The sequence below is a fragment of the Rhinatrema bivittatum genome, chromosome 8 (genome assembly GCF_901001135.1).
Source record: "Rhinatrema bivittatum chromosome 8, aRhiBiv1.1, whole genome shotgun sequence".
Taxonomy (NCBI): Eukaryota; Metazoa; Chordata; class Amphibia; order Gymnophiona; family Rhinatrematidae; genus Rhinatrema; species Rhinatrema bivittatum.
In genome coordinates this window covers 236,937,715-236,949,991 of record NC_042622.1, presented here as the reverse complement: position 1 = coordinate 236,949,991, position 12,277 = coordinate 236,937,715, and the positions used below count along the sequence as shown (strand labels likewise).

Genomic DNA, 12,277 nt, shown 5'->3' with positions numbered 1-12,277 from the left:
GAGTTGTGTGTGAGAGAGTATGTGTAAAAGAGCGAGAGTGTATGTGTATGAGAAAGCGAGAGCATGTATAAGAGGGCATGGCATGCATGTGTGTGTGTGTGTGTGTGTGAGAGAGAGAGGAATGAGACCGACGACACACCTGATTCCCCCAGCTATATTATTGACCCGGCTAGAGTGGTCCTGGCCACTACTAGGACGGCGCCACCAGGGCATCAACCATGGATTGAAGACGTTCCTCCGCCTGTTTGTGAATGATCGTCAGGACGATTGGTCCTCACTGTTACCCTGGGCCGAATTTTCACACAATTCACACAAGCACTCGGCCACTGGGAAGTCTCCCTTCCAGATTGTTTACAGGAAGCAGCCCCAACCTCCTCTTCCTTTGCCAGTTTTGGTTGCCTCTCCGGCGGCCCACCTTTCTGCATCACAACTTCATGAACTTTGGAAGTCTACTAATGCTCAGCTGTTCCGTGCGGCGGCCACCTCCAAGCGGATGTTGGATAAGCATCGTTGTCCTGCTCCAGTATTTAACACGGGAGACCATGTTTGGCTGAGTACCCGTCACATACGTCACCGGGTCCCATCTCTGAGACTGGCTCCTAAGTATATTGGACCTTTCTTTGTCAGCAAACGATTGGGTCCAGTCACTTATCGCTTGCGGCTTCCGACCAGTCTCCGTATTCATAATTCATTCCATGTCTCCTTGCTTAAACCTGTGATCTGCTCTTCGTTCCACGCTGCTCCCTCTCGACCACCCACGGTTGCATCTGAGGATGATCCGATTTATCAGGTACGGGAAGTTCTTGATGTCCGTCATAACCACAGGCGATGGGAATATCTGATTGCTTGGGAAGGCTTTGGTCCGGAGGAGAACTCGTGGGAACCATCCGTAAACTTCTTGGATAAGACCTTACTCCAGAACTTTCATCTTTCACACCCCGGTAAGCCTGGTCCTTCTAGAAGAGGGCGTAAGAGGGGGGGGGGGGTACTGTTGCGATCCTGGGCTGAGGGGTTCCCGGCCAGGATCTCCTACCAGGCCGGGCCGCGGCCACCTCGATGGTGGCCGCGGATCACACGGGCCGCGGCGTGTCTCTCCCCACATCCGTAAAGCAGCGTCGGGGAGAGCGCAGCAGGACCTGCCCCCTTAAAGGGGCCGAGGCGGGAAAGTCGGGTCGGCCCCAGAGGTGACGTCAGATGCCCGGGGAGATTTAAACCTCTCCCCGGGAAGGCTCTGTGCCTTTGCAACAAGGTTCTTCTGGTGCTGTTGGAGTTCTGTCTTGTCGTAGCCTACCTTGACCCTGCCTGGATTGGATTTTGCCTTGCCTGCCGCCTGCCCTTGCCTGGAACTGGAACTGGACTTTGCCTTGCCTGCCCTGACCTTGCCTGGAACTGGACTTTGCCTTGCCTGCCGCCTGCCCTGACCTTGCCTGGAACTAGACTTTGCCTTCCCTGCTGCCTGCCCTGACCTTGCCTGGAACTGGACTTTGCCTTGCCTGCCGCCTGGCCTGACCTTGCCTGGAACTGGACCTTGCTTTGCCTGCCGCCTGCCCTGACTGTGCCTGGAACTGGACTTTACCTTGCCTGCTGCCTGCCTCGACCTTGCCTGGAATTGGACCTTGTCTTGCCTGGCGCCTGTATCGAGTTACTGCTCCACCTTCCGGAAGGGAATTCATCTGGACAACACCTCGGTGAGTACCCTCCGGACCAAGGGTCCACAACTGATTGGGTTTGGCAACAACAGTAGCCCCCCTCCCTGCCCCCCCCCCCATAGTTGCCGAATGAATGAAACCTGCTCCCCCTTGTGACCCCTCCCAAAGATGTTCGCAATAAATTCATTACCACCCCCCACCCTCCAGATCCCCCGAGACCTGATAAAAATGTCAGTCGGTGGAGCGGGCATTCAGGAGCGGTCCGGGAGCGATGTATTGGCGTTGGTCCGTCGGCTGCAAGCACTGAAACGGGTTCCGACGGCCCTTTGCCCTTACTATGTCAGTGGGGTGGAGCAATGGCAGCGGTAGGTCCTCTGACATAGTAAGGGCAAAGGGCCGCCGGCTGCCAGTCCTGAAAATGGCGCCGAGGGGCCCTCACCCTTACTATGTCACATGGGCTACTGCCGCCATTGGTGTCCCTGAGTGGCATAGTAAGGGAAAGGGCCGTCGGCACCATGTTGATTGCTGGCAGCCGACGGCCGTAGTGCAGGAGATGTGTCCCGGATCGGTCCTGGCCCCCCGCTGGAGCCTCCCGGACTTCTGTCAGGTTTTGTGTGTGTTGTGAGGGTCTGGGAAGTAAATAAATTTGGTATGTGTGTGGGGGGTATGAGGAGAGTGGAGTGTGTGTTGGGAGGCTGTAGGAAGTAAATCAATTTGGCATGTGTGTGGGGGGTGTGAGGAGGGTGGTGGGTGGTGGGTGTATTTTATCTGTAAAGGAAATAGTTATCTTCCGGCGAAAAAAGTGTGCGAATGTGTTAAAATGGAAGTGAAACGTGGACCTGGACTGGCGAAATGATTAGTGTAGAGTGTGTTAGTGTAAGGTGTAACAGATGGCTCTTACGTCCAGCAGATGTCGCTGTTTTCTCAAAAAAATATTTAAACTTATTTTATCTGTCACAGGTGTGACATACCTGTAATGTAAGTACAGAAGAACCTTCCTGTATGCGAAATGAAGGTTGTGTCCAAATTTGAAAGCAATTGGTTCAGTGGTTTCTGAGATTAGCGATTTTGTCCAAACTATTTAACATTTTTATTTATATAGATATCTCACCATTTTGATTCTTCAGTGATGGAACAAATGATAATAAGTAGCCAGAGTCTTCTCTGCTTAGAACATTATTGGGCCGATACAGTAAGGAGCGGTAGGAAGAGCTGCGTTAGTGCCGGGCGCACCCGCGGTTGCCGCATGCACAGTCCAGCTCACCTACCGCTCGATGCTGTATGTAAATAGCTTGCAAATGCAAGCTGCGTCTAAGAAGCGTCCGTGAAGCGTTAGGCCCGCGCAACCCATTTTACTGTATAGAGCGCTATACAGTATCCTGGGAACGCTGGCCTAACGCTTCACGGACACGCTGGTATCTGTCATTTCAAATGACATTTGAAATGACAGGTACCAGGAAGTGGACGGTTCTCCGACGCTCGGGATTGCCAGTCCTCTCTCCCCTCCTCCTGAAGCAAGCAACGAAAGCGGAAAAAAAGCGAAAAAGCGAAAAAAAAAAAAGTAGCAAGAGAGAGATGGGAGAGAGGACGGGCAATCCTATGCTCGGGATTGCCAGTCCTCCCTCCCCTCCTCCCGAAGCAAGGTGCGAAAAGCAGCCTTGCTTCGGGAGGAGGGGAGAGAGGACTGGCAGTGTAAAGCAACGAAGCAACTTACTTTTTTTGCAGCCCCCCTCCGGAGACGGACATCGGCGAAGACGACCGCGGCTCCCCTGCCTCCAGCTGCCCGCGAACACGGACGCATCGCAAGGGCGAAAGCAGCCACTGTGCATGCAATTGGGCCGCTCAAGACGTGACGTCACATGCCGTGACGCCAAACGTCGTGAAGTCATGCCTTTTTCGCTTTTTCCCGCTTTCGTTGCTTCGGGAGGAGGGGAGAGGACTGGGGCTGCCCCGGAGACCAGCACCCATGGACACGGCCAGGGCAGGTGAGCGGGGGCTGGGGGAAAGTTTGCTGCCTACCCTTACCCCTGCCTCTAACGCAGGGGTAAGGGTAGGCGGTAAGTTAGCAGGTTAAACGTGCGGCAAAACAGCAGGGTAAAAAAGCGATAGTCGGGCGCGTTACTGTATGGGAGGGAATAGCTAATTCGATTGTTTACATGTAATATACATGCCGCGGGCGGAAGGGGTTACCCGGTGATTTAAGGACGCGGTAAGAGTAGGTTAAAGGGGATTGTGTATCGCAGGAAGGGCTAACGCGGCCGAAAAGTGGGTAGAAAGTGGGTTAGGAGCAGGGTAACCGCAGCCGCACTTTACTGTATTGACCTGTATGTAACTTCATGGGGAAAGCAGGGCTTGAAAATAACCTCAGTAACAAGGACTGTCCCCACTCATCTAGCATGAATCCGGTAAGCACATTTCCCAGAGATGTGTGAAAGCAACCCCAAGTGATTGGTTGCATGCCTCCTGCACCTTGTCACACTGGGCAATATAATGCAGTGCAATCTGCTAAAAAATCTCTGCAGCATTTCTATGCTAGGGTGAAGGTGATTGGCTCCTTGCAAAGCTGTGGCTTTTCAGTGCTTTGCATTGTATACATAAAAACTCAAGTAATTAACTCAGCTAAAATTCTGGTAAAGGTGATAAAACTTTTCTGTAAGTGGAATTCTCATGGCACAGTATTCTATAGATGATCAGATCTGTGTTTATTAGGTTCAGCCATCTTCTGGTTGCATACAGCAGCTTAACCTACTCCATCCCCTAATTATTAGTATACCACATGTCCATTGAGTGATATACATTTTTCTTAAAAATATCCAGCTGCTGGACCTGCAACTTTGCAAAGCAAAACACTAATTGATCTCCCATATAGGAAATATTCCTTTCTTAAAATTGTTTCCTTAAATCAAAATCTTCATATTACAGTGCCCTCTTGTTTTTGCACATAACTCATGTATATACATTTTCTGATCTTTCAGTTCAGTGAATCATCTCTTGGTCTCTGTAAGCCAGAGGTACTAAAGGGTTTTTCCCAGTTTATATCTATGGTGAAAAATACCCTTAGTATGTCTGGGCCCTGTAGTAAACATTCCCAGCAGCCTTTGTCTCATGGACTATAAAATGCTCCATGCTCACATGTGAAATCATCTCTGTATTTCCAAGGTTCCATAAATTAAAGAATCACAAATGTACCTTGCGTGATAGCCATGGCGTTCAGCTTTCGAAGGACGACCGTGGCATGGGTGCTGCACAGTAAGGTCATTGAATATGCAATCAGTGCAGTAGTGTATGGATCTTCAACCGAATACAAGTTCAACTCCAGGAAGTTTTTTGCTTTGGTTACTGCTGATTTTTCTTCCTATGCAAGCAAGCAAGGTAGTTAACTTATCAACTGATACCTTTCTCAGCTCATAACACAAGTCCTCTCGATTATGGTCAACAGATTCTTCTGACTGTGGAAGAAGTCTCATAGGATCTCTGTTCTAACCAGCCTTTTTTAGTCAGAAAGTCAATATATCCCTCTTGGTCTATTTTTCTTCCTCTTGGGATAGTATTGGAGTTTTCTATTTATTATGACCACTCCCCCCTCCATTTGAAAAATCTTCTTCCCAGAGTCTACTCTCCAGATGTTAATGTTATGAGGTCAATATTCAAAGGGGTTTGTCTGGCTAAGCTGGGACCCATAAATATTTTCCAAAGTTTTATTTAGTACAAAAGTTAAAATGAATTTATAGTTGTATAATCAGGGAATTTTCTGCATATAATTGTAAAACTTGAAATATTTGGATATGTGTGTAAGAACTATGTTTGAGAAATATTTGAACAAATTTTAAACACATTTTAAAATAAATTGGAGGAATCGATTTATATGGTTTTGGGCAGGTTAGTTTTAATGGGAGAACATTTCTTATTGAATGCAAGGAGTAGATTCATTTTAACTTTTGTCCTAAATAAAACTTTGGAAGGTATCGATGGGTATTCATTTGATGGTATTAAGTTGGGACTTAGCCAGACAAACCCCAAGGTTTTGAACTTCCTGTTTATCAGACTGCTCCTGACTTACCTGGCTAATGATTAAATTTTCAAAGGGGTTCCATGTGGAAAAATAACATAAACATGTATTGAAAGTATGCGACTATTTTTTATTTCATGCATACATGAAAAGGGAGGTCTAATGGTGTTCCAGGGTAAGGTCAAAAAATATATGCAGAAGTTGCTATTTTATAAGAGATATACATGCATAAATTATTTAACTTATTCATACATTTTTACACTCACTAATTGACTAGTGCAAGTGAAATTGGACTTGTCTGTTGTCTGCAATTTTTGGGTGGTAGGCCTGGGTAAACTGATAAGGATTCAGGGCTATGTGCTATAGGGTCTAGGTGAATCAGAAATGAACTGCATGAACTGAGCATAAGTGGGCCTTCCCACAAGAGTGCCCTGCAATTTATTTTCATCTATTCAGTGAACAGTTGGGAAATCATTTCTCTCTCCCTCAGCATCATCAGGAAATTTCAGAATGTCTTCAGAGAAAAAAGGGAAAAGCCTGTTCAAAAAATGTAAATAGCGTGGACACAAAATGTGCATACCAGATTTACATTTTCTTTGTTTGAAATGCCTTGGAACGGATAATTATTCTGCTAATTGTGATCCCAAGGGCACTAATAATTGGGAACTCTGACTCAAATATAAGCACCCAAGCACATCGAAGCAGAATAAATCGAAATATAAGCAGAATAAATCAAAAGAAAGTCAAAAGTCAGAAGCAACGTACAGACAATGGTAGCAAAGCACTGGAGCTGGGACATGCCTGTATCTAAGAGACACAGCGCTGAAATGACAGAATCAAAGAGTTGGAGTTCAGAACCATCTACACCGAAGAGACATAGTACAGAGGCACCGGTGCCAAAAAAACACATCATGGAACCATCAGCACTGAGATTCACCAGTAATGAAGTATCAATACCAAGAATCACTGGCATAGGGAAAACACACCATGAAGAGCTCATAGCATACTACAAAACAGATCTTCATCACTGAATTCTTCCTCAAATCTCATCAAAGTAGGAAGAAAGCATTCAAAAAAGAACATACAGAAACTTCAAATATTATGTCTTCACCTCCTACACTGGAGCCTTGGATGAAGTCAACACAAATTTTAATTCCAAACATTCCACCACAGTAACCAGTACAGAAATGTCATGCCTTCATACAGAAATTATAGGTGGACTTCATTAACACGTATGTGAAGCAAGGGCCCAAACAACAGAAGTCTTCCTCTCAATCTTACTTGAGAAGTTGCAAGACCACTTAAAATCAGGGAATCAGCTCCAGGGAATCTCAAGGTCTTGTAGACCGTCATACTGTAGTTTAGATTCATGCCCTTGTGTGTTGGGGAAGAGTATAGTGATAGGAGTATACTACTGTCCACCTGGTCAAGATGGTGAGATGGACAGTGAAATGCTAACAGAAATTAGGGAAGCTAACCAAATTGGTAGTGTGGTAATAATGGGAGATATCAATTACCCCAATATTGACTGAGTAATTGTATCATTGGGACATGCTAGATGAATGGAATAAATGACAATTTTATGGAGCAATTGATTCAGGAACCGACAAGAGAGGGAGCAATTTTAGATCTAATTCTCAGTGGAGAACAGGATTTGGTGAGAGAGGTAACAGTGGTGGGGCCGCTTGGCAATAGTTATCATAATATGATCAAATTTGAATTAATGACTGGAAGGGGGACAGTAAGCAGATCCATGGCTCTCGTGCTAAACTTTCAAAAGGGAAACTTTGATAAAATGAGAAAAATAGAAAAAAACTTAAAGGAGCAGCTCAGAGTGTGCAAGAGGTGTGGGCATTGTTAAAAAATACCATCCTAGAAACACAGTCCAGATGTATTCCACACATTAAGAAAGGTGGAAAGAAGGCAAAATGATTACTGGCATGGTTAAAAGGTGAGTGAAAGAAGCTATTTTAGCCAAAAGATCTTCATTCAAAAACTGGAAGAAGGATCCAACAGAAGAAAATAGGATAATGCATAAGCGTTGGCAAGTTAAATGTAAGACATTGATAAGACAGGCTGAGAGAGAATTTGAAAAGAAGTTGGCCGTAGAGGCAAAACCTCACAGTAAAAACTTTTTAAAATATATCCAAAACAGAAAGCCTGTGAGGGAGTCAGTTGGACCGTTAGATGATCGAGGGGTTAAAGGGGTACTTAGAGAAGATAAGGCCATCGTGGAAAGATTAAATTATTTCTTTGCTTTGGTGTTTACTGAAGAGGATGTTGAGGAGGTACCCATATCAGAGGAAGTTTTCATGGGTAATGATTCAGATGGACTGAACAAAATCACAGTGAACCTAGAAGATGTGGTAGGCCTGATTGAAAAACTGAAGAGGAGTAAATCACCTGGACCGGATGGTATACACCCCAGTGTTCTGAAGGAACTAAAAAATGAAATTTTAGACTTATTAGTAAAAATTTGTAACCTATCATTAAAATCATCCATTGTACCTGAAGACTGGAGGGTGGCTAATATAACCCAAATATTTTAAAAGGGCCCCAGGACTGGATAAGTTCTTGGAGGAGAAGTTCATTACCTGCTATTAATTAAGTTGACTTAGAAAATAGCCACTGCTATTACTAGCAACAGTAACATGGAACAGACTTAGTTTTTGGGTACTTGCCAGGTTCTTATGGCCTGGAATGGCCACTGTTGGAAACAGGATGCTGGGCTTGATGGACCCTTGGTCTGACCCAGTATGGCATGTTCTTATGTTCTTATGTTCCTTTATTTGATACAGATCCTCCCAGAGGATTTGTTTGGGAGGTTGCAAAGTATAGTAAGCTGTTCTGTTGCGAGCATGGGGGTGCAGTCGTTTGCTCTAGAGAGATGTCAGCCCTTGGACTACGGCGCGGCTCGGGAGGAGCCCCAAGACACAAACCATGGGAGATGAGTGTGTCCAAGCACAGGCTGAACCTGAAACATGGCTGGACTAGAATCGAGGCATAGAACATCACAGGCACTGGAACAAGGCAGGCTCAGACCTCCACTGGATCTGCACACACAGGTGAGACCCAGCAACTCAATGCTGGTCTCAAGAGTAGCCCTCCGGCCACTCGGCAGCCCTTCCAGACCTGCTGCTTGGGAACGACGAGTGCGTGAGGCCAGACAGAGGCTGAGGGCAGGAACATGATGAGACATGGAACTGAGGAACTTGAAGATTCAGACAAGGACTCAAGGACCTTGGAAGACTCAGACGAGGATTCAGGATTCAGGCACTAGTACAGGGTGAGTACTGCATGGCTGGTCATGGACTACGCCGGAAGCGAAGCAGACTCCAGATGAGAAGATGAAGATTTGAAGCTGGAAACACGACAAAGATTCAGTAGAGGCCTGCACCGAGGCGTGCCCTACACAGCCGCCATAGCTGGTCATGGATATGCTTTACCAATGCGTAGTTATGTACCTCAACAACATTCTAGTCTTCTCGCAAGACCTACAAAGCCATCACCAGGTTGTCTCTCGTATCCTCCAGCATGTGCGAGATAACCAACTTTTTGCCAAGCTTGAGAAGTGCTCCTTCGAGCAAGAGACCATTCCTTTTCTTGGCTACGTGGTGTCCAGCCAGGGGTTTCGAATGGACCCTCAGAAATTGAAGAGCATTCGTGATTGGCCTCAACCTATGGGCCTCAAGGCACTTCAGAGATTCCTTGGCTTCGGCAATTACTATTTCTCCTTTATTCATCACTATTCAACCCTGACTGCAACACTCACGGCCATGACTCGCAAGGTGGCCAACCCCTCTCAGTGGTCACCTGAAGCCATGACCGTCTTTCAGGCCCTCAAGTCTGCCTTACTCAAGGAACCTTGTCTCCGTCATCTGGACCCTACATGGCCGTTTGTCGTCGAGGTCGATGTCTCTAGCTTTGGAGTGCCTCTGTATCGCTCCTTGGTGAGACCGCATCTTGAATACTGTGTACATTTCTGGTCGCCGCATCTCAAAAAAGATATAACACTTGAATTTTGGGAAAATTGCCTTCAAGAAATCAACTGCCTCCTCACCAGCTTAAACTTAATACTAAATTCTTCAAAAAGCAAACTCCTTCTCATATCCCCGGAAACCAGTAATGTCACTACGAATCCACCAGCCAACCATCACATTTCCCAAGCAAGAGACTTAGGAGTTATTATTGATAATCTGCTAAACCTAAAATCATTTATTAACCAAACAACTAAGGACTGTTTTCATAAACTACATGTCCTAAAAAGAATAAAACCACTCTTTCACTTTCATGATTGCAGAACAGTTCTGCAAGCAATAATCTTCTCTAGGATAGACTACTGTAACTCTATCTTATTAGGTCTCCCCTTGTCTCACACCAAACCTCTTCAGATGGTCCAAAAATACGGCAGCCAGAATATTGACAAATTCGAGGAGAAGAGACCACATATCTCCCATCCTCAAAGACCTACACTGGTTGCCAATTCACAACAGAATCATACATAAGTCCATTACCACTATCTACAAAGCCATCCATCATCATGCTCCACTCAACCTACAAATCCCACTCAGAAAACATACCTCCTCCAGACCCATCAGAGAGGCTTACAACGATTCACTACTTCTACCACACACCAAAACCTCTCAACATATAACCTTTAGAGACCGGGCCTTCTCCACAGCAGGACCATCGCTATGGAACTCCATCCCACCGGATCTGCGACAGGAACCTTGCCTTCTGACATTCAGAAAAAGGCTTAAGACGTGGTTGTTTAAGCAAGCCTTTCCAGACCCCAACCACAGTCAAGACATTCCTAGAACATTGTAAACAATTGCTCTTTCTTTTAAATTCCTCTCGCCTTTTCTTCTGCTCCCAGTTTTGAACATCCCTGTTTTATTGTAACTTCAGTGTTTTCCGCACCTGTTATAGTTTTATTTTATTATATCTTCATTTTACAACCCCTGTTAAATGTAAACCAGCATGATGTGATCCATATCGCGAATGCTGGTATAGAAAAACACTAAATAAATAAATAAATAAAATTGCGATGGAGAAGGTACAGAGAAGGGCGACCAAAATGATAAAGTGAATGGAACAGCTCCCCTATGAGGAAAGACTAAAGAGGTTAGGACTTTTCAGCTTGGAGAAGAGACGGCCGAGTGGGGATATGATAGAGGTGTTTAAAATCATGAGAGGTCTAGAACGGGTAGATGTGAATCGGTTTTTTACTGTTTCGGATAATAGAAAGACTAGGGGGCACTCCATGAAGTTAGCATGTGGCACATTTAAAACGAATTGGAGAAAAGTCTTTTTCATTCAACACACAATTAAACTCTGGAATTTGTTGCCAGAAGATGTGGTTAGTGCAGTTAGTATAGCTATGTTTAAAAAGGATTGGATAAGTTCTTGAAGGAGAAGTCCATTACCTGCTATTAATTAAATTGACTTAGATAATAAACACCGCTATTACTAGCAACGGTAACATCGAATAGACTTAGTTTTTGGGTACTTGCCAGGTTCTTATGGCCTGGATTGGCCACTGTTGGAAACAGGATGCTGGGCTTGATGGACCCTTGGTCTGACCCAGTATGGCATGTTCTAATGTTCTAACCATACTGAGTCAATACTCAACTACTCATACACTGCACCCTTGTTCTTTTTTTCCCTGGCGCTTCTCGCCGGTGGAACATAATTAAGCCATTGGGGATAAAGAACTGCTGGCCATCAAGCTGGCCTTTGAAGAATGGTGGCCTTGGCTTGAGGGAGCCCAACACCAGATCACTGTATACACAGATCATAAAAATCTCGAGTGTCTACATCATGCTCAGCGTTTAAACCATCGCCAGGCCCATTGGTCCCTCTTCTTTACCCGATTCAATTTCATACTGCGTTACCACCCAGCCAATAAAAATGGTTGCGCCGATGCGCTCTCCAGGTCTTTCATCGCAGAGGATGGACCCGATACCCCGTGGCACATAATAGACCCTGCAAGGTCATTCTGTCCACCACCTTTCCTGTACTACCGAGGAAGACGATGGTCCCACTTTCAGGAGAAAGGAGGGAACCGTCCGCAAGGATACTCCTGCCGTAGAAAGGGCTCCCTGCAAGATAAGGCCTGAAGCTCCGACACACGCCTCGCTGAGGAGATAGCTACGAGGAAGACCACTTTCAACGTCAGATCCTTCAGAGTCGCTCACTTCAACGGCTTGAAAGGCGCATTACAAAGGGCGCGGAGAACCAGATTTAACTTCCACGAGGGGCAAGGGTTCCGAATTGGAGGATGCAAATGCTTGGCCCCACGCAAAAAGCGAACCACATCTGATGGGGTGCCAGGGCAACGCCCTGTACCTTACCCCAAAAGCAATCAAGGGCTGCCACCTGGACTCTTAGGAAATTAAAGGCCAACCTTTTGCCAGTCCTGCCTGTAAAAAGGTCAAAACGTCCGCAACTGAAGCCCCTGATGGGTCTACGTTGTGGTCCAGACACCAGGTCTCAAAAACACCCCAAACTCTAATGTATGCCATGGAGGTAGAAGGTTTGCGAGATTGTAAGAGCGTGGCAATCACTGCATCTGAGTAACCCTTACTCCTTAATCTCCGTCTTTCAAAAGCCGCTAGAT

At 45.9% G+C, this 12,277-nt stretch overlaps 1 protein-coding gene across 2 annotated transcripts in view; it reads right to left on the bottom strand.

The window, feature by feature from the left end:
- Window positions 1-12,277, bottom strand: part of CPAMD8 (C3 and PZP like alpha-2-macroglobulin domain containing 8) — a 510,164-nt gene that overhangs the window by 118,904 nt on the left and 378,983 nt on the right. For both annotated transcript variants that reach the window (XM_029614183.1, XM_029614185.1), the window contains exon 30: window positions 4,839-5,004. In XM_029614183.1, the coding sequence (XP_029470043.1) occupies window positions 4,839-5,004 (166 nt within the window). The remainder of the gene's footprint in view (window positions 1-4,838; window positions 5,005-12,277) is intronic.